At 36.2% G+C, this 26,807-nt stretch overlaps 1 protein-coding gene across 1 annotated transcript; it reads left to right on the forward strand.

Annotated features, from left to right (window-relative positions):
* Window positions 1-2,287: 2,287 nt before the first annotated feature.
* On the forward strand, window positions 2,288-26,600 carry Sfum_2137 (uncharacterized). Its single transcript, XM_011185627.3, has 4 exons — window positions 2,288-2,457; window positions 4,543-4,765; window positions 9,913-10,061; window positions 26,245-26,600. Exons 2-4 carry the CDS (start codon window positions 4,567-4,569, stop codon window positions 26,425-26,427), a joined length of 531 nt encoding a protein of 176 aa, XP_011183929.1. The 5' UTR covers window positions 2,288-2,457; window positions 4,543-4,566; the 3' UTR covers window positions 26,428-26,600.
* The last annotated feature ends 207 nt before the right edge of the window (window positions 26,601-26,807 follow it).

Below are 26,807 nucleotides of genomic sequence, written 5' to 3' on the forward strand. Positions count from 1 at the left end.
TAAGCTTTACTTATTTTTAATTATTTTAATTATATATGAGTTGATAGAGAAATACTCCAAAGGCTCTGTACAAAGCTCTTTCGTACCTTCAACAACAATAGGATTTGTTTATTTTATTTTTTTTAAATAAAATTTCTTTAGCAAAAATATTATACATACCAATATCAATAAATGCTGAAGTATTCAAAATGAAGTACAAAGTTCTTATTTACTTAACCAAACAGTGTGCTTTTATTTAGGAAAACACCATTCGAGGCGATCGAAAATTATGCTAATTTGATTAAAATGTTAGCTTTTTGCAATTTAGCGTGATTTTCATTTCTTCTTTGAAAGTAAATAATGTGATAGCAGCAGCAGCAAATTTGCTAACGATATGCAAGCAAAGTAGAACGAAAGTCCAGAAGGTGTTGTTGATAGTGACTCAAGGAACATTCTTATCTGTGGTAATGTGAATTATGCGCAAGACAAACCTGGCTCGTGTAGCCAAAATTCCAAAACATTAATCGAAATAAAAACAAGTAAGGAAGGGCTAAGTTCGGGTGTAACCGAACATTTTATACTCTCGCAATTTATTTATTTAACTTTATTTATGTTATATAATACACAATTTGACCCACATATTCGTCATATATATTGTATAAAGTCCATTATTAGGTTAGAAGCACCGAGGTCCTCATGTTCGATATATGGGGCCTTGAAAACCTATAATCCGATTTCGGCGATTTTTAGAATGGGGCTGCCACACTATAGACATAGTATTTGTGCAAAGCTCTGGTCCGATATCTTCACTAGTGCTTACTTTATATATTGTAATGTAAGCGATTCAGATAGTCTTCAAAGTTCTGGTATATAGGAAGTAGGCGCGGCTGTGAAGCGATTTGGCCTATTTTCACAACATATCATTGGGATGTTAGGAAACTATTACAAACCAAGTTTCATTGAAATCGGTCGAGTAGTTCCTGAGATATGTGGGCGACCCCACGCCCATTTTCCATTTTGTAAAAAAATCTGAATGTAGCTTCCATTTGCTATTTCTTATGTGAAATTTAGTGTTTCTGACGTTTTTCGTTAGGGAGTTAACCCACTTTTAGTAATTTTCAACCTAACCTTTGTATGGGAGGGGGGCGTGGTTATTATCCGATTTCTTTCATTTTCGGACTGTATAAGGAAATGGCTGAAAAAACGACTGCAGAAAGTTAGGTTTATATAGCTCTATTGGTTTGCGAGAAAAACCGATTTGGGGGCGAGTCCACGCCCACTTCCCCAAAAAAACATCCAAATATGCCCCCTCATTTTCGGTTTTCGCCATTTTGTGGGCGTGGCAGTGGTCCGATTTTGCTCATTTTCGATGGTGCCAAGAAATAAGTGTGCCAAGTTTCATCAAGATATTTTAATTTTTACTCAAGTTACAGCTTGCACAGACGGACGGACGGACGGACGGACGGACAGACAGACATTCGGATTTGAACTCCACTCTTCACCCTGATCACTTTGGTATATTTAACCCTATATCTAACTAGTTTAGTTTTGGGTGTTACAAACAACCGTTATGTGAACAAAACTATAATACTCTCTTTAGCAACTTTTGTTGCGAGATTATAAATATTCATTTAAAATACTAGCAGTCATCGAGCATTCGCAAAATATGATGGTTTTACAATTCAAGCAATTTCGTCATCATAATCAATACATTGATTTGTGAGCATGTCGTTTTTCATATCCTCTTTAACATACTTGGACTACCTGAGATATGCGAAAAGTAAAATTCAATTAAAATTTTGAGATTATATTGCTCGATAAGGAAATTAAATTATTGATATCTATAATTTAGAGACATTTATAGAAAGTTCAAGATAGGAAAAAACCACATTACTATCTATTTAAATGAGTTCATGGGTACAGAGATTCAAATGCACGGACAAACACTTAAATGCGTAAATTTTAGTCAAAAACACAACCACACACTCCACTCTACTAGTTATTAATTGCTTCGTATTTGCTACAAATCTAATTTACTTAGTTATTTGCTATTTTCGTTCTTCCACTTATCATATTAGCAACGCAAAAACACGCCCATACCAATTACCAATATATGTAGATATTTTATTTTTGTTCTTGTAATTGCTGTTTTGCACTCAAGAAGCATCACATCATATCGATATTACCGTTTAATTGTTATCAGCAACGGACTTGTGTGACATTGATTGCTGTGCTGTCACAAGGGAGAATGTTGTCGATTTTGTTGCTGTTGTCGTAAAACTATTACCTTTCATGTATCTCCAAGCGAATTGCCCAATCAGTCAGTTAAGTAAAGTTGAAGTTCGTTAATGCTCCCATCAGACATCGCGTGTGATTTATACGAAAGTGCTGAAACTAATTAAATAAACTACAGTTATCTGTCATTTACTGCAATAAATATTTTTATATATAAGTTACTTCCTACACAGAAATTTAAAGGTTTGAGATTAGTTAATGTCAATGAAATGGAAAAAATATTTTAAAATCGCATACAAAATTGGTAAAAATATAATAAAAAATAGAAAGTTTTGAGATAAGAAATATCAATTGACAAAAGAAAAGTTAACATACCTTGATAAATGCTCGTATGCATGTTTTTTTGTTATATCAGGGTGTAATGTAAGATTTTGTTGCAAAATACTTTTTTGGAATTTTTTATAATTTTTTCATAAATATATGCTACTTGCGTCAAAAACGTTTGGTAGTATTGTGGAGCAAGAGTGGTTTAATAAATATTTGTATTCGATCAAAATTACGTTAAGTAAAAATAACACAGCTAACTTTGCAAGCTTGAAAGAAAATAGGATAATCATCTTCCATTCAGCACAGAAATATAATATGTATATATGTGATCCATGTAGTATTCTCAATTCTCAATTTCACTCATAGCTGGGGGATAAACTTTACACGCAATAAATATATTTATGAGTTTGATAAATTATTTAGATTCTTTCACTTCTTTGTTAAGTATAGAACCAATGCTCTTTTTATTATCCCTCCTGTCTTTAGCAGTTGTGTCTGCTGCATTTTGTAGATTTATGTATTTACCTTGAGGCATATAAATATATATTTGACATGCTTCCATGACTGTACGCTTCAACTTGGCATGCCTGGTATTGCTTCGAAATGCATGTGAATTGCTTCGTTGCACATTCAATTATAGACAGCTATGGAATTGTCTCATGCATTTTTGGAATTGCTTAAAGTGACTATTAGACAATTTAGAGGACAGAATATTGAAAGAAAGTGTGTGACATTTTGTTGATTTATGTGCATTTTTTTGACTTACCGGCACAGGTATTTTGGAAAGTACCTTAGGCATTGTTCTTAAATCTGAATGTAGTTGGAAGAAACGGTTGTATGATTTCTAAGCTTTTCTGTGGAAAAAGAGCCATATTTTTTGTAACGGAACTCACTCTGGTTATCAGAGGCAACATTCACTTCTGTAGGATCATACTGTGATCATATTATTTTAAAAGTATGAGAATACAGGCTACCAAGTTCTTTGTTGTGGAAGTAACTGAGATAAATTTAGGCAAGGTATCAATGGGATCTTGATGAAAGCTTCATCCAATTGTCTTTTTGTCCTTCTTTCTTTTTTTCATATTAAACTTCCTGCGACTACACTCGATGGAATTTTGATAATATGTCATATTTCTTGTTCCTCATTTCCCTCAACATTCTCTCGTGTAGTGTCCTACTATCAACCTCCCCCAATAAATTCATATCGAGTTCACGTGCATTTGCGATTTCACAATTTTCAAAATGAGCACAATGTTGCATTGCACCCACCAGCAAACAGAAAATTACCATTAACAAAAACAGAAAAGTAGCAACAAGCATTTAATCCTTACAATTACTTTAGTGAAAGCAAATCAAGTTGCATTGACGTTTCGACGTCGCTGATTGCTTGAGAAACGTACGCTTTCTTTCAACAGAACAAATGCTCGACAAGAAGATTGACTGAGTTTACGTGAAACATCCGTTAGCTGCTACCTGTGCTAGCAATTTCCACGTTGAACACACCGTTGTTGGCAAGCCGTGATTGTTGTTGGCATAACAATGCCCGGCTACTCGTTCTATTAGCTATAATTTCTGTTGAGTAGCACTTGTAGACGCCACTTTAACTGTCGAGGATAATGCGAATGTCAAGGAGCTCAACGCTTGGCAGCCGGAAGTGTTGGAGCGTGGTTTAATTTTTTTTTTTATAATAATAATATAAATATTTTTTCGCACTCATTTATTACAAAAAATTAATTGAAAAATGCCAGCGGAGCTCAGCAGTAGATTTTAACAAATTTCGCTTTATTAGTAATTAATTTGATAGTAGAAATAAATACTTATACATTATAAATATCAAATTTCATTGAAAAATATTTCAAGCATTTATAAGCAAATTATTTTGGCTTTCAATTTCATTGTTAAATGCTTAGTTCCACAAATCAGCTTATTGCTAAATGATCCGCTTAAAAATAAAATTATAAAAAAAATGCTTTCATATTGTTTTTGTCTCATTTTTTGCAGCTTACAACAGCGCAAATATTCGCCATGGTTGCCATACCAGCTGCATTGCGCTTGCGGCACTTGTTTGCATTTGCTCTGCTCATATTCGCCGCATTGCCAGTCACACCAGCTAAAATGCCGTTAGAGGAACATGACACGGCAGCTGTTACGAGCGCCAAGCAAGGCGCGGAGAACGCGGCTTCATCACGAGGACAAGCCGTCATCGATGCGGTGCCCATGGCAGGTAAGCGCCGCTGATTCGATGACATTGAGTTAATCCAATTAAGTGATTTAAAAGTGATTTCGAAGTGATTTATTGCAATTAAATATTTATGGAATTTGTTTTGTGTAGAATTACCTGCTTGCATGGGGAGAGGAAGTTATGGACTTGTTTGTGTGTGAGGAAAAAATTGTGTGAGAAATTAATGAAATATTTCACAGATTACGCTTTGAAGTAATTAAATATTGATATTTACCTCACCAACCTCTGGCTTGCTCCAATTATTTCTGCTGCTCCTGCAACGAAATATGCCATTAGAAATAAAAAAACGAAATAATTGATTTCATTGAGTGGAAATTATTTCTTTGCCGCCAGAGAAAGTGTTTCTAATAGGTAAAGTAGTAGGAGAAAAATGCAATTTAATTAGAATTTATGCTGTGAAAGTAAAGAAGTGTGAATGCACTTGTATGAAACCACACACATTTTTCTTTAAAAAATGGCAGTTATTTGAAAAATTTGAATAAAAATGTGTAAAGCCTAGAATGAAATGCCTCCCGAAACACAATCCCTCCTTATAGGTGAGCACTTCATATCACCTCTCTTAATGTAAATTGAATATTGCAGCAATCGTTGCTTGGTTCTTAACGCTTGGTGCATGTTGTCGAGGTGATATTCCAGAGTCGCTTGTAAATTTAGATTCGTTGGAGACCTCTCAAGATTTTCGTAGAAACTATGATGTGTTCAACAATATTTGATATAATTTTAGTCAGATTAACATATTGAAATGGGGCCCTGTAGGGACATGCGTCAGTGTTTTGGGATCCTAAATCATACTTCAAACTTTTAATGATGAGAATAATTTGTTTACGACCAGATCTTTCTTGCAAAAAGGGCGAAATCTAAAAATAAATTTTTGCAACATATAAGATTAAGAAGAAACAATATCTCTTTGCCTGACAAAAAGTTGTATGTATATGATTGGCGTTGAACCGTTTAGTCGGTTATAGCAGAATCGATGAGAGCGCGCCACTCGTCTCTTTTCTTCACAGTTCGTCGCCAGTTGGAGATCCCAAGTGTAACCAGGTCGCTCTCCACCTGGTCCCTTCAACGGAGTGGAGGCCTTCCCCTTTCTCGGCTTCCTCCGCCTCCGGCGAGTACTGCATCGAAAAGCGATTTGCAGAGTTTGATTTTGGTTCGCCGAGAGAGGACTTTACTTTTCATTTGCCTACTCAGTCCAAAGTAGCACCTGTTGGCAAGAGTGATTCTGCGCTGGATTTCGAGGCTGACATTGTTGGTGTTGTTGATACTGGTTCCAAGGTATACGAAATTATCTACGACTTCGAAGTTATGGCTATCAACAGTGACGTGGGAACCAAGACGCGAATGCGCTGACTGTTTGTTTGATGACAGGAGATATTTCGTCTTGTCCTCATTCACCTCCAGACCCATTTGCTTCGCCTCCTTATCCATGCGGGAAAAAGCAGAACAACGGGCGCGGTTGTTGCTTCCGATGATATCAATATCATCGGCGTACGCCAGCAGCTGTACACTCTTATAAAAGATTGTACCTTCTCTATTTAGCTCTGCAGCTCGTATAATATTTTCCAGCATCAAGTTAAAGAAGTCACACGATAGTGAGTCACCTTGTCTGAAACCTCGTTTGGTATCGAACGGCTCGGAGAGGTCCTTCCCAATCATGACGGAGCTTTTGGTGTTACTCAGCGTCAACTTGCACAGCCGTATTGACAAAAAGTTACTATATGAAAAAATTTGAATATATTCTCTCAAGGTCGGTTTTTGAGTTGCTCAAGCCGTGCCTATTTCAACTTTTGGGTAATCGCTGTTCGAAACACAAGTTTCTTATGTCGTTCTAAGAAACTTTTGTAAAAGCCGATCAAGAATATTCCTTGTTTCGAACCATTTTGTAGTCGATGATCTATTGTATTGTCAATTATTAGGACTTTCTGATTGATGCGCAGCCTTGTGATGCCGAAGAATATCACAAATTCTGTGCAGTACTTATGGTCTTCTGTGTTCTTCTACTCAACATAATGTCAAAAAAAAAGAACTAGTAGCACAATTCAGCAATTTCATTTTCCACCAACCAAAAATAATTTGACGCTCATGTAAATATGCTCAGTTATTTTAAATATTGTACTTTCCGCTAAAAGCACATATATTTTATTTTCGCTTGATATGCAGCTGTATCTGCATAAATTTCAAGCGTCAACACTTCAACTCTCGCCACTTGCAGCAAGCTGTTAAGTCAGTTAAGTTTTCTAACTGTTTCTCAGCAATTTCAGCGCATAATAAAATCAACTTGAGCATCGAAAATTATGCACGCCGCTTTGCTGTCGCAGAAAACGAGTGCCGTTAATGTTAAAGTCATTAGCGAAAACCAAATTGTCGTCACATCAAATCGTTATGCAAGCGCTGTCACACTTGAGATGCCATTGTGCGTGCGTCGCCACGCCACTAGGCAAGCGAGAAGAGACACTAGACAAGACAAGTGAAGATGGTAACGATGCGCGCGATCTTGCAACGCCTGCTTGTTCACATTTCAACTCAACTCAATCACTTCGACAACAAAAATAAATTTTCGCGCTTGCCGACACTTTCACTGGCGCCACTGCCGCTGCTTTTACGGCTGTTTTGATGGCTTGCCGCACACTCACACACATGCGTTTGTTCATGCTAACATCGTTATAACGGTTGCAGGAAGCGCGTGCTTCTTTTCACCCAAAATCATTCCGGTCGCATGCCGCTTCTTGATGTCTCACTTGTGCAACATTCAAGTGCAATACCGTTGGCAGCGGTGTGGCAGCACATCTTCAGATTTTATGTCACTGCCGTCAGCGAAATGACACGCCCCATACATTTGACTTACTTTCACACACACACAAACACACGCACTCACACTTCCATCAACTCATTTATATGTATGTTATACTCAAAACAACAACAATAACCACAAACAACTTTTGTTTAGTGTGCAATATGTATTCATATATATGTGTTGTTGTTGTTGTTGGTAGTATGTAGTTGCAGTTACAGTGTCATTTGTCGCCTGTCACTCGTGTGCCGTTGCGGTCGTCACGTTGTTGTCATCATGTGTTGCAAGTGTGGCAAAGTGCAACTATTATTTTTGCCACGCATGTTTATTGCTCGTTGTTGCACATGTTTTGTCAGCAACAACAGTAACAACAACAACCACCACAACTCAACAAGTTGATGGCTTCTTCTATCTCTTGTGTGCTTGCATTTCTACTATTTTTAAGCTTGAAGAGAATTTATATTTTTACTCAAGTTCACTCTTGGCATCATTACACAAGCAAATTGCCACATATTTCAACACGTTCTGTGCAGTCATTAAAATATTTATACAAACATCTTCACAGTTTTGCTTCTCAGTTCTTCTCGGCTTGCGCACATATTTGGTTGCAAGTGCAGTGAAGAAAGTGATTTGTAGCTTAGATTTGCACTTTCTCGCCAGTTTTTGGGTCAAAAACTATAGAGTTTTTGGCTTAAGCGCTGTTGAGTGTGCAAGAATAAAAGCCTTTAGTTGGTCGGTTAACGACACTGTTGCTCAAGGCTGTCGGTGAGGAGCTGAATTTATTCTTGTGTTTAGTTGTTAGGAACTTCTCTTTCAAGAAGTTCTTGCTCATGCTGATAGAAATTGCCTTCCAACTGAGGTACGTCGTTCTAACACAGCGAAATTTTCGACTCTTGAATCGCAAAAAGCGCATGAAAGCTCATTCGAATTAGGTGAGCTTTTCGTAAGATTTGAAGTTCCAAAATGTGATTTTTTGTACTCTCATTATCTTCTATTGAAGGCATAAAAAGCTCTTGAAAGCTCAATCGATTTAGCTTTCAGACTCGTGTATCGAGAGTCATTTGTAAAACTCTATTGGAGTAATTTGAACATAATTTATTTCTTGTAGTTTCGTATATTACTCCTCGAAGAATTCCAAATGTGATTTCATTTTATAAAACTGTTCTTTTTTTATACTCTCGCAACAAAGAGTTAGATATAGGGTTATATATACCAAACTGATCAGGGTGAAGAGTGGAGTTCAAATCAGAATGTCTGTCTGTTCGTCCGTCCGTCCGTCCGTCTGTGCAAGCTGTAACTTGAGTAAAAATTAAGATATCTTGATGAAACTTGGCACACTTATTTCTTGGCACCATAGGAAGGTTGCTTTCAGGTTGCTGAGCAAAATCGAACCACTGCCACGCCCACAAAATGGCGAAAACCGAAAACACTTAAAGTATCATAACTAAGCCATAAATAAAGCTATGGAAATAAAATTTGGTATGAAGGATCGCACTATGAAAGGGCATATTTGGATGTAAATTTTTTGGGAAAGTGGGCGTGTGACCGCCCCCAAATAGATTTTTTGTACATATCTCGGAAACCAATAAAGCTATATAAACCAAACTTTCTGCAGTCGTGTTTTTTAGCCACTTCTTTATACAGAAAGTGAAAGAAATCGGGTAATAACCACGCCCACCTCCCTTACAAAGGTTAGGTTGAAAATTACTAAAAGTGGATTAACTCACTAACGAAAAACGTCAGAAACACAACATTTCACATAAGAAATTGCTGATGAAAGCTGCACTCAGATTTTTTTACAAAATGGAAAATGGGCGTGGCGTCGCCTACTTATAGGTCAAAAACCATATCTCAAGAACTACTCGACCGATTTCAATGAAACGTGGTTTGTAATAGTTTCTTTACATCCCAATGATATGTTGTGAAAATAGGCCAAATCGCTTCACAACCACGCCTACTTCCTATATACCAGAACTTTGAAGACGATCTGAATCGTTTACTTTACAATATATAAAGTAAGCACTAGTGAAGATATCGGTGCAGAACTTTGCACAATTACTATGTTTATAGTGTGGCAGCCCCATTCTAAAAATCGCCGAAATCGGACCATAGGGTTTTAAGGCCCCATATATCGAACACGAGGACCTCGGTGCTTCTAACCTAATATTATGGTTTCCAACTTTCAATGGACTTTATACAATATATATGACGAATATGTGGGTCAAATTGTGTATTATATAATATAAATAAAGTTAAATAAATTGCGAGAGTATAAAATGTTCGGTTACACCCGAACTTAGCCCTTCCTCACCTGTTTAATTTTCATTTTTTTTTCCAGAACGCGCCACATTCATTCGCTACCAATTGGCTAAAGCAATGAATCGTTTTAACGCCACAGCAAACAATGCCACTGGCCGTAGCATCGAACCACGTCTATTTTTGGATCCCAATGCTGTACTGAGTCCTGAACAATTGTTGGCATTCGAGGTAAGTGGAACAAGCTTCATGCACCATTTAGAATAATGTTAAAGAATACCGCATTCATGTGATTGACCTGCTTTTTTGAACAAAATACAATTCACTCAAATGAAATCCGTTGCATGAATTCACCACTGACACATAAATACCTTTCATAGTCGTTTTATTACATATCCTTAGTTATAAGTGACCATTTTTATCTTATTTTATAAGAATAGTGGCTACTCTGGATATCTCATGTCGTATACGTAATTTATTGCGACAATTGAATGCACCACAACTTCCGCAAATAAAATCTCGCTTTTGTATAACGAAGTAGTAATACTAAAGCACTGGAGATAAATACTGAAATTTGCATGAAGTAACAAAATGGCTGATTTCAATAACACAGAATTGCTAACGATTGCTCATTGCAGTTAAAGGTAGTGATTATTGAATGGCTTGAATAGTTTGAAAAGTTTTCTAAATTATACAAAAGCGAGCAGAAAATTGCTAATATTTATGTACTACAAGCGTAATCAGTTGAAGTTAATAAATCACTGACACATTTCAAACTGTCTGCGAAAATAGTGCCAAAAGTTTTGCAAGTCTGTGAAGTTTTCTCGCACACAAAAAACGGCAGGCTAATGCTTTGAGTTTAGAAAATATTTTAAGTGAAGGGTGAAGGAAAATATTTTTGAAAAAAATTTATAATTTAGATATTTCACGTTTTCAAAGATTCAACTTTAACGATTTTTGTAATTTTTTTCCCAAAATGAATGGTGATAGTGATGATGATAGAGATGATTAATAATTTTAATGGATATTATATTCAATACTCTTTTGAAATGATATAGAAGACGGCATTCATGGTATTAATGATTTTATTGTTAAGTTTATGTATTCAAGGTATGTTCAAAAAATTTAGTTTTTGGAAATAAATATTTTTTCATTTGTCTACAATAATGTTGTCGCCTTTAATATAGTCCCTACTCGATATTATGCACTTGTGCCAGAGTTTCTTTCAATCGTCGAAACACTTTTCAAACTCGATGTTTGGGATAGCCTTTAGCCATTTCTCATATGCTTGTTATACGATCGCTCTTTAAGGTTCTCTTTAGTTTTGGAAAGAGAAAAAGTTACAAGAAAATTTTGACAAGTGCACTTTTGTTGAAATTTTAAAATTCCCGTTATTTTTTGAACACACCTCGAATGTTTTATATTATACTTTAAATCGGAAACTTGCAAACAATATAAAATTTATGTTATAAAACCTACAAAAAAAATGTGAATACTCCTCCTCGAAAATTTGCGTTCCTTATAATGAATGTATATTGGTTTTCAACGCTAGCTGACGCTGACCATAAAACGAAGGCAATTTGCTTGTCAATTTAGAAAATTGACCATTATGCGCCTAAATGTTATGCGGAAAAACGAAATTTATGCAACACTTTTTTAACTTTTTCACACACGTGCTTATATACTCATATATGGATGTGTGTTTTCTGCACGCAAAAGCAATTTACTTGCCTCACTCTTCTTCTTCTTCTTCTTTGTATGTAAGTATAAATGTGTGTGTGAGTTGACACTTTCTATGAAAGTTTTCTAAAATACAATGTTTCCCTCAAAACTAATCTTTGACCAATTCTTGAATAACAAATCGGCACAAACACACTCAGACTAGCATATATACTTGTGTTGTTGTGACTACATATGTACAAATGTTGCTTATGTCAAACATTGTCGGAGGCGTATGCGCCTTGGATTACACACAGAATACCAAATCAAGCAGCCAGTGAACACACACACATATGTATATACATGCGGCCAGAAAGATCGCCCTCAGCAAGACGCTTAACTTAAGGATACAATTTCACTGAGTAGTTGGCAGGCGCCTGAAGAAGACACGTGGCAAAGACGCCTGCCTCAAAACGCACACACACACACACACACATACTGTGGCATAAATACCCACAATTGACGTAGAAAATTTACATGATGTTGCTACAAGTTATACAAGTTGTATGACAACAACGAGCGCTGAAGGACAACCGCCCGAGGGTGTAGACAGGCATCGATGGCAAAGTTACTCACGCAAAGAGTTGAAGAGTGAGGTTAGAATTAGAAAAAAAGAAGCTTCCATATCCTTTGGCTGTCATAAAGTTATCGGGCAGCAAGCGTTTGGGTGGAGTCATCATAAAAGGCTAGACACATAAAATATTGTACGTGGTCAAGCGCAGCACAAAAGCGAAGGCAATGGAAAGTGTCATAAAAAATGTGCGTAAATTCGCCAAAGAGAGTCACTTGGTGTGAGAGAGAGTACGCTTTAATTTCCCGTTGCTTTCATAAAATTCACACTTGAACTGAAATTTGAATATTTTTGACATTTAGCGGGCGCAACTCCCAGAGGCCTCCTTGATGCTAACACGCTTGAATGGTGAAAAAAGTGCGCTTCCATTGAAAGTGTGGCAGTCAGTGTTGTAAAGCGGAGTTTTTGTTACACTTGCTTTTAGAGTTTCTGCTTTTTTTGAAACTTAGAAAGTTGGTAGTCTTCTAGCATAGCATAAAGATACCTGTCTAAATCCACTTTAATCTCGGTGTAGTAAAATATAAAAAATGACAATCCACAACGAATTTTAACCTGCAACGTCCCTAAGATCTGTTGTGACCAGCAACAAGGCAATAACAACAAGGAAACAATAAAATGCCATTTTTATCACACCAGTGCAAGAGATGGTGAGAGTTAGAGTGGTTAAGTTTGCTGCAAATAAATAATTCACTTAGATAGAAATCACTTTTGTTTTGTATTTGTAGCAAATATTCACAAAATAATTGCTCTCACACACAAAAGAAGCAACAAATAATTTAAATAAAAATTCACACAATGAAAAATTCGTAAAATGAAAGCAAAACTTATTTGATAAAGAGCAGATAAAGGCAGTAATAAATTTAATTTAGCATACCTTTGGGCGGCATAAACACCATGCAGAGAGCTGCTTGCTTTCTTCGCAGTGCTTTATTAAATGGTGCTTTGTGTTCTTGCATTCAATAAAGTTAATTAAGAAATATTTGCGAAAGTTTGCATATGAATTTGGTAAAGAAATAAAATTTGTTTTTTATTTTATATTACTTTTAGAAGTACAAATTTTAATAGAATCATGATAGAAAGCATGAAAACAGCTTTAATTAATTAAATTTGAATTTAAGCTGGCTGTAAGAGGTGATTACTGCCCTCAATGGTATTCTGAGTTCAAGTCTGAACTAACTGAAAAAGTCTAATTGGACATCGAATTCTAACATATTATATTTAAATAAAACAAAAATATTTTAAGTCGTTCCCAAGTTTCAACCACGCCTACTTAATACAAACAACAACTCCTTTTGAGATCGTAATTCATTTAACTACACTTTCTTTCGAAAAAAAGCTCTAGCTTCTGTTGAAAATACTTATTCGCCCAAATGTATGCTTTAATTTATTATATAGATACTAAACAAAGAACTTACTGAGCTAACCACCTTCATACTCACACATTGATAAATACACAAAAATTTATATCAGAGTATATATACTACTCATCTTATTGAAATCTTCGTAGAGACGTCTCGACTGCATTACGCTGATTACCAGTTGCATTTGCTTAAGCTATGCTACCTCTGTTTTTTTTTTGTCGCCGAGAATCCTTATCGCAACGCTTCATCACTCACCGGAGGCAAGCGAACACTGGAGACGTTATGCTTCATTAACAAGAAAAGTGATGTGAGCCAGAGCGCTCAGTCAATGAAAGTGCTATCATTTAAAATAAGAATGTGTGTGTGGAAACTATAGCAAAAATGCCGTCTATCGACGTCAGTGCGAAGCATACTTTAAGGCGTCAATTCTTGGTATCAACACGCCGCGCTCCTTAGGTGTCGGCCCGCCATTGTGTGCTACCTTTTCGTGCCAAACCGACTTCTGCTCTGATTTAGCTGCAGTATTTCACTTGCGTTTTTACTGTATCCTCTCCTCCTCCTTGCTGATGTGTACGGCTGCTTGCTTTCACAAGTATTCGCTTCTTTTTGTTCTTGGCTACTCTTGCGTAAGATTGTTTTGCTACGTCGCTTCCTACTAAGGCCAGCATTGTTCGATCGCTGGGAGGTAGTTATGTATATAGGTTTGAATGTTTTATGTTAGTGTGTGTGGTAACATTGTTGTCGTTGGTAGTCTTCAGAAAAATCCCCAAGTGAATTGCGCAAGACAGCCAACGGTAAGAATAATAATTACAAAAAAAGAAAGGATATATATATGTGTGCTGTGAGAAAGAAAAAGCAAATCGAAAAAGTTTAGCTCACTCAAAGATCTTCTGCGGAGCATTTACTTAGGCAAAACATTCGCCTGAGTCAAACAAGAATAACCATGATTTATAGGGAGAGTATCCTGACGGAATGGTGTTACATAAAATATGTGATTTATAATGAAAAAATATTAACTTCCTGCGATATGGATTTTTTGTATGGTGGCAACCCTGTTATAGTAGAAAAATTGTTTTTAAAAGTATTTATCGTGGGTTAGGGTTGCTCTTTCTTAAGAAGATATGATTATAGAGATATTTGCCGTTATTTGGTACGCGGCTTCAAGTAATTATGTTTGCTAGTAAAAGAGCTCCCATAATTCGAAATTACCTTATTGGGCCTCGTCATAACCTCCAAAGCAGATTTGTACCTGTGCATATGCAAATTCGCTCTGCTATGCCTTCCAGCAAAAATAACGGTACACTACAGCTGAACGGCTCGGTTGAGTAAAGCTTGTGTAGCGAAGCGACAAATGTTGGCGAAAATCAATGTTGCATAACTGATTACTCGTACCGCTGCGTTCCACCTTCTACGTCATGGCACACACTTCAATGTCTGGCAATAGCTTTTCGCTAAAAAGCATCGGCACAACGGCAGTTTGGTAAACTGACGCGCCAACACACGCAAGCGTCTTGTGTCTGCATGCATTTACACCTTTCGTTATTTCGGTTCCCAGCAGAGCGCGCTTTCAAATTCTATACTCGAGTAAGCGAGGTGTATGGCACTTAAGTGCGTCTACATCTTTACCCCATTTAATGCTTAGTCGCCGAGGCATTCATCCCTTTAGCTGGCTGGCTGTCTTCGTAAGCTTTCAGGCTGTTTGTTGCTCTTCTGCATTTATAATCTTTATAAATTCTCCCATGCAACCCATTTCGGTGCTTTTCATTTAGGATATTTGGGATTTGATTTTTGCGCTGCTGTCTTGGCGCGTGTATATTTGTAATGCGTGAAATAATTTCATTTTCTCTGCCTCCCCCTCTCGCTGTGCAGTTTTCCTGTTCGATGGCTTATGCTTACACACTTTTGGATCTTTTTTGTCGGTTTTATTTTTGCTTTTACACAGGTTAAGGTGTTAACGTCTCCTTTCGCTATTTTTAGTACGTACGTGCCGCCATTAACGTACGTTTTTGCGATTTTTTACGCGTGTGAATGAAAAATCGCGCCTTAACGAGACACATTTTTCATTTCGTTCAAATTGACAGTGAACTCAAGAGCCGGTTGAGGCTGTGAATGGAACAGTTTGAAAATTGTTATTTTCGCTTAATTGTTTGACTTCGTTAGTGGGTTGAAGAAGTGAAGAAATATTTTTTCATAGTTAGAGTTTGAAAGTATTTTGGATAGAGGTTGGTTGAGTGATCCTTGTAATAGTGGTTTCTCGTTTAGGTATGCTCTCATTTAAAAAAGAGAGAGCATATGTCTTACAAAGAAAGCAGACAGGTAGAGTGAGAAAGAAAAAAATACAGAGATGTAGATAGAGGGAGAAATATAAATGGGTAGAGACAGGGAGAGAAAGAGATGTGTATAGGGATAAATAGAGAAATAAATAGGTAGAGACAGATAAGTAGGGACAGAGATAGTGAGAGTGAGATATTTAGATAGAGTTAAATAGGATGAGGGGCATAGGTAGGTAGAGAGAGAAAGCGATACATAGGAAGAGTTGTGAGAAAATGAGCTTTGTAAAGGAAAATAATGCGATAATTGAAGTAGAGAGAGCTCTAATTTGGATAATCATACATATGAGAATCTCATTGACTACTTGTGATTCCATCAACTCCTAATAACAGAACTCCTTTTTGGAAAATTGTTTCCTACATATTCAATACAATTAAACAAACATTTTTAGCATTTTTCATCATAGAAATTTTGAAAAGGAAGTTATCTTTTTAATAACATGAAAAATCCTGATATTCAAAATGATCAACTGTCAACATGAAGTCTATCTTATCAATAAAATGTTATCGACAGTTCCGTTTCACCCCACTGTACTGTTTACTGTAATTTCTCGGGAGATGAAAAAAATATTTGTTCAAGCGGTTAACAAGAAAAATGCACATGAAACGCCATGGAGTGTCGTTACCAGGCCAATAACCAAGAAAAAAAAGCGAAAAAAATTAAAGAGGAAACGTAAAACAACACCAACACACTTAACAAGACAAATATGAAGCTGTTGAAGAAAAATGCGAATTGCTTCAAATTCCTGTTACGCAGTTGGTTGAACAACAACTTGCAACAGTGAAGCTAAGCTGGCTGAGCAAATAACAACAGCCAAAGCAACAGCAAGAGCCAGAGTAATAGTGTGAGGGCAAACGATGCTCGCAGCAATGCGTCCGCGTTGGTTGAGCGAATGAACACATTAAGTGAGAAATATGCCAGGAATTTGTGGCATCCAACACACGCTACACTTTCCGTCGCTTACATTGTTGCACTGCCAGCAAACAATATACTCGTAGCTGGGAGAAAACGTTTAAAAATTAATTTGCCAGGCCTACGATTGTTAAGCGTTTGAGGGCCTTGTAGACTTCTACAACATTTTGTTTTTCTATATGTGTTTTTATGTCGGCTTATATGTATGTATGCTCTTTACACTTGACTGGTAAGCTGCTTGTATTAGATTAAATTACTTAATCATCTTTTGGTGTTGTTTTTTTTTTCTCCCTGATATTGTTGTTGTTATATTGCGCTCATTTAATTTTGTATATTCTTTAAAGATATTACGCCAGATTATTTGCGTTTAGCCCATATTAGCTGAATAATTATGGATTTGCGGGCTTTTAAAATTTTCAAACTTTTCGGGATCCAGAAGAGAGTTTCTTAAATGTTTTTGTGAATCAGTGGAGTTCGTGATTTTTAGAGATCCCGGAACGAAATCTAATATTATTATGAATGAAAGAATTACTCTGGAATCACTACTATTTGAAACCCTCTATATTTTTGTTACTGGGTCTAAACATAACATCACTTGGGGGTCGAAGTGTATACCCGTGTTTGCATTTACGCGATATTCCGCTTGTGGGAAGTGTGAAACTGTAAATAAATTGTTGACGCATAATGTTTGCAGGAGCTCTTTGTTGTTGTTCTTGCTAATAAATGTCGCATAAATGCCAAGATTGAATAAAGAGAAGAAATCTGAGGTCATTTAAGTAATGCTTTAAAAATTTTTATATAATATTTCATTGCATATATTTCGAAATTTAATAAATTTTAATTGTTTTAAAGCTAAATTGTCTTGATTTATCGGCTGACTGGAAAGCGCTATATTTGAATCAAAAATTTAAATGTATTCCTACAAAAGAAAATACAATGTTACAAATATTGAGAATGTCATAACTTACATTACTGGTACTTGCTTTTCTAATAATGGAAATTAAGCACGGACATAGCACAAGCTCTTACTCATTACTGCAGCAATCATTATTCAAAGAAAGGTAGCGAGCGAGTCTTACACGCTACTCAAGCAATTGTTCTTGTTGCTATTGTCGCTGTCATAAGTGGGTATTTGTGCCTTGTAACTGGCTGGTATTTATCATTACCTAACTGTTGCCAACGATGATTACAACACAAACAAGTAGAAGAATACTCGCTGCTACTCGTCCTTTGTGAATTTATGGTTGCCAGCGAGAAACTGCAGCAATTTTTATTATTTCCTGTTGCCGATGACGTTTTCTGAAGCTTTTGCGTCATTTTTGCTGTGCGATAAATTCTCAAGAAAAAGAGGGAAGATGCTCCTAGTATAATTATTGTAGAATTGTTTGCGGAGGAAGCTTATACAAAAATCGTAAAATACATAAAAAAAATGTAAGGAAGCAGTGTCTTGTGACTGTTGCTTTGAGCGCGAGAACATCGTGTGTTCTCGTCTCTGTTTTGTTATTTGAAATGATCTGACAATTTTTAATTGTTTTTTTGTCAGCGATTTTTTCTGACACTTCTGGTAATTAATATGTCAAGTTGATAAATGTGTGCTTCATTGAAGTTGTGGTTAGAGAGTAAGTAAGCTTATATACAATATCTATCTTCTGACTCTTTAATTGTTTTAATTTTTATAAATGCTAAGCTAAGCTAAATTGGTTTATTAGGGGTGTACTTATTATTTAGTATTAAAATATTAATAAGCCAGAAGCTGTATTTTACTATAATTTATCAAAAACTGCTATAACAGCTTCTCCCAAGTTTCTCTGTCTCTAAATTTGCTTCCTCTTCATGGAGTGAATTAAGTGAATCTAGTAGTAGATCGAAGAAAACTTAGGATAAGAATATAGTGAACTAAATAACAACGTAAGATTAAACAAATAGCATACCTGGAATTCAACTTACAATACAATTACTCCCTATTTTTATACTCTCGCAACAAAAATTGCTAAAGAGAATATTATAGTTTTATTCACATAACGGTTGTTTGTAACACCCAAAACTAAACGAGTTAGATATAGGGTTATATATACCAAAGTGATCAGGGTGAAGAGTGGAGCTCAAATCCGAATGTCTGTCTGTCTGTCCGTCCGTCCGTCCGTCTGTGCAAGCTGTAACTTGAGTAAAAATTAAGATATCTTGATGAAACTTGGCACACTTACTTCTTGGCACCATAGGAAGGTTTTCGAAAATGAGCAAAATCGGACCACTGCCACGCCCACAAAATGGCGAAAACTGAAAACACATAAAGTGTCATAACTAAGCCATAAATAAAGCTATGGAAGTAAAATTTATTGTGAAGGATCGCACTATGCAGAGGTATATTTGGATGTAATTTTTTTGGGGAAGTGGGCGTGGCCCCGCCCCCAAATAAGTTTTTTGTAAATATCTCGCAAACCAATAGAGCTATATAAACCAAACTTTCTGCAGTACTTTTTTTTAGCCATTTCCTTATACAGTCCAAAAATGAAAGAAATCGGTTCATAACCATCCCCACCTCCCATTAGGTTGAAAATTACTAAAAGTGGGTAAACTCTCTAAGGAAAAACGTCAGAAACACTAAATTTCACATAAGAAATGGTAGATGAAAGCTGCACTCAGATTTTTTTACAAAATGGAAAACGAGCGTGGCGTTGCCCACTTATGGGTCAAAAACCATATCTCAGGAACTACTCAATCGATTTCAATGAAACTTGGTTTGTAATAGTTTCCTTACATCCCAATGATATGTTGTGAAAATAGTCCAAATCGGATCACAACCACGCCTACTTCCCATATACCAAAACTCTGAAGTCGATCTGAATCGTGTACTTTACAATATATAAAGTAAGCAGTAGTGAAGATATCGGTGCAGAACTTTGCACAAATTCTATGTTAATAGTGTGGCAGCCCCGTTCTAAAAATCGCCAAAATCGGACCATAGGTTTTTAAGACCCCATATATCGAACACGAGGGTCTCGGTGCTTCTAACCTAATACTATGGTTTCCAACTTTCAATGGACTTTATGCACTATATATGACGAATATGCGGGTCAAATTGTGTACTATTAATATAAATAAAGTTAAATAAATAAATTGCGAGAGTATAAAATGTTCGGTTACACCCGAACTTAACCTTCCTTACTTGTTTTCATTGCCTTACTCTTCGCACCACTGTGTACTCAGCCTTATACTGTAAGCATATAAACTTCTAACATTCATACCATTATAAAGCTAATTGCGATTATTTGCTAGTGCTAGAGCAAAAATAACCACTTAAGGTGAAAAGAAATTAACTATCTAAAAAATATATATTTTTAGTTTCATTATACTTGATTACAATTTAAAAAGATTTCCAACTCAAAAAGCAGTCAGCTTTTTCAGGCTTTATTTGCCGAAATTGTTGCCTAACACTCGAATAAACTTTTCGAGAGTCCACTTCCACTTAAAGTTTGCACACAAAACTGTCCTGAGCGTTTACCTTTGCAGTCGTAATTAAAATATTAACGAATTTCGCTCTCGAAAAGGTAGAAAAACTACTGGCACATTCGCCTAACTTATAGGTAAACACACGCACACATACAGGACTACTGGCGACCTGCCTGCAATTGCGGCAGACCAGCCGTTGGTCACTTGCCACTCAAACACACAAAAGAGTCGGAGAAGAAGAAGAAAAAGTAGTGGAACAAAGTCCGGCTGCATGCCGCCGTGCCAAATGACCTTTGTGCCGAAGCGCAGTTTACCAACTAATTATGAAAATGACTCAACTTAATTGAAACTTTTATGCAGCAAACGGCACACAACACAAAAAAAGCGAGAAAAAAGACAGCAAAATGAAATACCAGAAATGTCAAGCAAAACAGAGCGAAAGTCTAATTTGAAAGTTAGCAAATGGCATCAAATTGAAAATAGAGAAATTACTTGAATGACAAACGGAAGTGAGTTGTTGTTGGTTATTGCATGACTGCCGGCATGCAGTCGAGATGTAGTGGAATGAAAATAAAAATGCAAAAAATAAAGTAGCAATTATTTGAAAAGAATTTTTATGAGTTCGCTTTTCCTGCTTTGTTGACTGTGTCAATAATATTTGATAAGGCCCGCTGCCTCTTTTGTTGTTGTAGCTGCTTTTTTAATTGTTTGATTGCATGTGATTGCATGGAAAGTATACGCATTCAAGGAATGAAAGAAAAAAGTCGGTATTTTTAGTAGGAAATTAAGAAGAAATTTTTGTATAAAAAAGGTTTTTGTGACTACCTACAGTCTAGGTATCAGATATATAATAATAAATCTATATAAAGTATAATTATAATTTGAAATTGTGTTGCCACCTATCCAAAAAATGAAAAACTAAAATTTAATGGAAAAGTTTTCCGTTTATGCTGTGATAGAGTTGCCATACATTGAAAATTTGTTAATTAAAACTTATTTTTTTTACGTATTCGGCAAGATTTGAATGTTTTCGAAATTTATTGAATATCTTAAAAATTTCTTTCTTGGCATATTTCGAAATTTTCTAAGCATTTTTTTCATGATAATTAATTTGTTTATTCTGCCATATGTTTGTGTATAATTTTTATTTTCCAAAAATAAATATAATCACTGCCTCTAATTAACACTTTCAAAATGTCAGACGTCAAACAAAGCACTAATGAAATTTTATCAGTAAGTAGAACACATGCACAGGCTTCCACTAGAATACACACATTTATAAATATTTTTAAATTATTTACCTTTGTATTCCAACTTTTACTAGCATAAGAGCTAACATTTTGTGTGTGTTGGTTCTCATAAATTTCCACGTAAATCTCACACTCAAGCAGAAATGAAGTTAATTAAAATGCCATAAAATCTTTATCTTTATAAAAAATTTACAAAAATAACAACAAATTTGTTGGTGGGCAAAGAGGACCGCGGCAACGTTGCGTTGTTATGAGCAAAGGCTGTGCAACTTATTGAAGACATTATGATAAACAGCAGCAAAGTGGAATAAAAGTGATGACGAGAGTTATGGTTGCGAAAGAGAATGTGGATATTTGTACGAGGGACGCCTTTAATGAGTATAGTACCAAATATTGTAAATGTATCAAAGCTTGGCAAGAAAAAAAATTAAAATGGGCCACCTTCCTTACAATTAAAAAAACTGCCAAAAAGTGAAAGGTAAGAATTTCGGGATAAAAATATATTCTCGTCGAATATTGCACTTTACAAACCACTTCAGAAAAAGTCTTCTAAAGATAGCTTTGAATATATATCATCTATAGAGACAATCAAGTTTAGGACCCGAACCAGACCCCAAGTTACATTAGGTTAGGTTAGAGGTCGGATTCATATGCCTTAGGAGCCAGAGGAGCCAGTCCTCTGCGATGTCCTCAAAATGAATGCCCGAGACCTTCAAGTGACGACCAGCCATGAAAGGTTTTCAAATGTGTTCTTTGGTTTTCAAAGACTATATCTCTAAACTGAAACCGTCTATTCGACAAAATAATGGAATTCTCGTTTTTTGAAAACAGATATTTATAAATTCGTCTACATCATTGTTGCCGCCTTCAAAATTAAACACTTATATGCCAGCGCTTCTTCCAATCGTCGAAAGACTTAAACTCGAATTTTGGTATAACTTTTAGCTCTTTCAATAATTTATCGTATTCTTGTAAAACGACGGCCATTTAAGACTGTCTTTATTTCTTGAAAAAGGAAAAAGTCACACGGAGCCATGTCTGGCGAATATGGAGGCTGGAGCATCGTTACAGTATTGGTTTTGGTCAAGAATTCAAGAACAAGCTGCGAAATGTGAGCCTATAACAAACGAAAACCACCAAGCTCAATAAACTTCAGGGGCATGTACTCGTTTATCAACATAATAAAAAAAAACATTTGGACTTTTGGATCAAGTTCCCGTTATTTTTTTAACTTACATTGCATATTATAATACTCTTGGTAAAGTAAGCTTATATTCCTTAACTTATTCCTTTACTAGAAATTTTGGGATTTTTTGTTTTACTGCGTTTTCAAAAAATCATATTTTTTCTTGCTGGTTGGTAACTCTAACATATGATTTGAAATTTTGAAATGATTATTTTTCACTTAATACATATTTAAACGAAATTCTGTTACAATTCTCGAGGTCGCTGCAGATGTTAATGAGATTTTGTTGCAGCAAGCGGATTAGTTCTACACACAATGATACATCTTCATACTAGAAGTGTACAGATATACATATGTAAGTATGTTCATGTATCACAAGCGCAAATGTTGCTAGCTAATTTCCGCATTTGAAATGAGTTCAGCTGAGTGGCTACGTGTCACGATTAACTGTAGCGAACAATTTCCGCATTTCGATTGAATGCCATCAATGCCACGTTACATATGCTTTCGCACACACATATGTATGTTTTACCTTTATTCCATATACATGTATGTATGTATGTATGTATGTATGTATAAGAAAAACTAAAGAAAACCTGTCGTTTTGTTGTGCGACACATTTCATGATTGAGATTGGACAATCGTGAGATATTTCCCCTGAGCGTCATTACATTTACTTGCAGCACATATCGTTCATGCTCATTACATTGCCAGCCAACGTATATTGAACTGTCAACTTTATGAATGAAGTCGTGTCGGTAAATTGTCATTATAATAAGTATGACCTCCTGCACTTCACAGTAGTATATCTGTATGTATGTATGTGAGAGTGGAAGTTTCATCGTGCTTGTGATCTTTTTGTGCACTTGCCGTCATCGTTAAGCTTTCGCAAATGGACAAGCGTTGAAATTAAATGTCAACTCAGCGTCGTCAAGCAGTTAAGGCGACTTACCGACACACATACATACATACCAACCAACATACTTGCCGTGGTATTATTTGCAACCTGTTCAGTTAAGAATTTCATATAATCGGCTTTACTTACTACTTGAGTTATTTGCCGTGTGAGTTGTTTGCGACGCCTTACACAACGGGCCACTTGAGTAGTTGCTACCTCCACTACCCAACGAGTCTACAAAAAGACGTTTACCGGCAATCATTTGATGCTCAAGCAATCGTGCACACACACATACATAAGTACACTTATATCTTATACAGCTGTATACAGTTTCACACTTTAATGCGTTCGCGCGCGCGCAATGTGTCAGTAGTTGCTTTCTTGATTCCCAGCATTCCTGCGGCACCAACACGCGACGCGATGACATCTTCACTTTCGTGTTTTTCATAGCATCAGCAGATACTCCACATTCTCGGCGTACTATCTACTCCATTTGTGGCACCATCATCATCTTCCTGTTGATGCTGACTTCATGCGCCAGTGTCTTCGGTAGCTGAAGGCGACCCTTCGATATGCCGCAGAAGCTCATATCAGTTTGGCGCTTGGTATCTTTCCATTTTGCTCAGCGTCATTATTGTCATCTCGACGTCATTCAGCAGCAGCTCCGACTCCATTCCGGAGAAGCGCCGGAAATGTATCAAATTACGCAGACATTGAGAAATTCCGCTTCCGCTCAATAGCTACAAACACTACATATATACATATATGAGTGTAAAGTTCTGTGATTTTGTTGTTGCTCTTACTATTGTCCTCGCGCTATCGTAGTTAATGATACGCCAGCTTCAGTGCCGCCTCCGCTTCGTCGCACACATGTAGCTGCGAATGCTACCTCATCAGCCGCCTCCTTCCTCCAACGCTGCGCATTAGCTGAGCTTAGTGTTTTATTGCTTGTCGTCAGGCGTCGCATAGCAGGTTGCCATTAAATTGAGAAATTATTCAACGCGCCTCGCTCGGTTAGCACCTGTGCTTGTGTGTGTGTTTGTGTTTGTCTTTGTCACGGAAACGTCTGCTTCGTTTACATCCTCCACGCGTTCCTGTCTGTGCGCGCCTGTCTTTGTGCGATGGCGCTCATCTCATAGTTACTGTTAATTGAATTTAATTTTCTACAATCCCCAACTACCGTTCAGCAGCCACTTACCTGCCTCGTTTGTTTATGCGCCTTTGACTGTTAAATGAGCGCGAATTTTGTATTAATGATTTGTTATTTTTCGCTTTTGTTCTTTGCCGGCAAACACTTAGGAACACGTGCAAAGGGAATACATATTAAGTCAAAAGCTGTGTGTGGTCTTTGGCATCACTGAAGGTAGATACTTCGCATTAATGTCATTTGTATAGACTTAGGTTCTCAAATTTCAATTATAGTGGAAACAAGTACCGAAGAGTTAAGTTTGCGTGGAAGCAAATATCAAAAGCCTTCGGGAATCCTTAGAATGTAATGTAAATGCGGAAAGCTAAAGATGTTTTCTTACTTTTATTAAGGAAGTCAAGAAGAAACGTGGAATTCCCTTTATTCGGTTTCGCATATATTTGAGACCTAATTCCAAAGCCGGACTATTGTCCGATTGGTGGGTCTGTGTCCTAGTATATATCGTCTGATATCGGTTTATTCGGTATTTAGAGACCAGTGAAAGGTATAGACCAACTTCCTCCCAGGTTTTCCCTTGAACTCCATTACTTTTACCAAACAATTTAAGATTTCTAGATTCTTTATTTATATTCTGCGCTTATATTATCTAATGAATATCCAACAACATTTTTTTGTATAAAAATGCTCCCATTTATATTTATTAGCACTACATGTGTGTCATTTATAATGCCGAAACTTTTGGTTTGCCATGTCGTATACGTAACTTCATACAATTAACTGAAGTATACATTCTATTCAAGTAGATGGTGCGTACAGGATTTATGCTTTTAACTAACGTGATTTGCGCCACTTCCGCACCCAATAAGTAGACATTACCTTTAGCAGTTGATTTGTTGTGCTTGTCGACTTCAGCATGTATAGGATCTAATAAATATTCATAACCATGCGTGTAACGAAGTCTTGGATAACTGTGGAAGTTTGTGTCCGTGTGTATGATTTGTAAGTGGTATGGATGCACATTTCAGCAACAAGGATTTAATAATTCGAACCAAACAAGACACACATAAACGACAGTCATATATATGTAGAGTACTTCATATATGCCGTTCCTTACCTTCTTATGTGCGCTTGTGGGTGTACTGAGGGCTCAGCTAGGCGCTTAGAATGTCTGTACGGCATTTTCGTATTAATCATTCGCTCATACCTTGACTAATATCCGCCAGCAGAATTTCATAGACCAATTTTGAGCTTGTGATTTATCACGTTTATTTAATTAAATCAACTTTGACTTCGTGGGGGAGCGATTTTTAGCTGGCATGAAGCATTTATTCATTGACACGTTTGACAAATGCAAATTAGTTGACTTAATTTTATTATTTCAATATATTGTGGATTTTTTCTTTTATGTGACAGGTATGCTTGTGCATGAATGAAGAACATAGTCTATATTAGTTAAGTTGTATATAAATTCATCAAAAATGCATACTCATGCCTTTTATTTTAGCTCAAAATCCATTGCACTAACAATCATTAGAGTCTAAAACATTAGTAGAAAATATCTTAATAACATCCTTTTCTCTCATTCGCAGAATATTCCCACATATGCCGAATTTGGCGAAGATGTCTTCTATTGGATGCGCGATCGTTTGCAAGTGGCTGAGGATGAATTATACGCACTGATCGACCCCCGTTCTGGAAACGTAATACTGTGCACTTATCAAGGCATTTGTTATGCGGAAAATGACATCGGCTACATCTGCTGTCCTTTTTAAAAAACACATGAATAATGAAAATACTGAGATATTGAGGAAAAATCAGCTGAATATGAAATGAAAAATAGTATAAGAAAACACAGCTATAAAAAAAAAATAAAAATAAATATGTATTAAAATAGTATGCATCGTAAAATATTGTTAATTAAATAAAGATGTATTTTATTTCGAAATTGGAGTCTGAAATTGTGACGATCAGGTAAGCTTTTTAATTTCAACTATTGAAATATAATATTCGAAGGGTTCACTTATTTCTAGTTAATAGTAGTCAAATGTTAATATATGCCATTGATCTTAAGGCAGTAGTCTGCTTTACAGGCTTCAGAAAATCGAGTTTTTGCTTTGTTTTAAATCTCTTCCAAAACTATCCAAGAATATGT

This window comes from Zeugodacus cucurbitae, chromosome 4 (genome assembly GCF_028554725.1).
Source record: "Zeugodacus cucurbitae isolate PBARC_wt_2022May chromosome 4, idZeuCucr1.2, whole genome shotgun sequence".
NCBI lineage: Eukaryota > Metazoa > Arthropoda > Insecta > Diptera > Tephritidae > Zeugodacus > Zeugodacus cucurbitae.

Bases quoted from the DNA above. Each gene is read 5' to 3' on its own strand.
- Sfum_2137 (XM_011185627.3), top strand. From the start codon at position 4,567: ATGGTTGCCATACCAGCTGCATTGCGCTTGCGGCACTTGTTTGCATTT. The intron at 4,766-9,912 runs GTAAGCGCCGCT...TTTTTTTTCCAG, and splicing joins CGATGCGGTGCCCATGGCAG to AACGCGCCACATTCATTCGC. The intron at 10,062-26,244 runs GTAAGTGGAACA...TCTCATTCGCAG, and splicing joins AACAATTGTTGGCATTCGAG to AATATTCCCACATATGCCGA.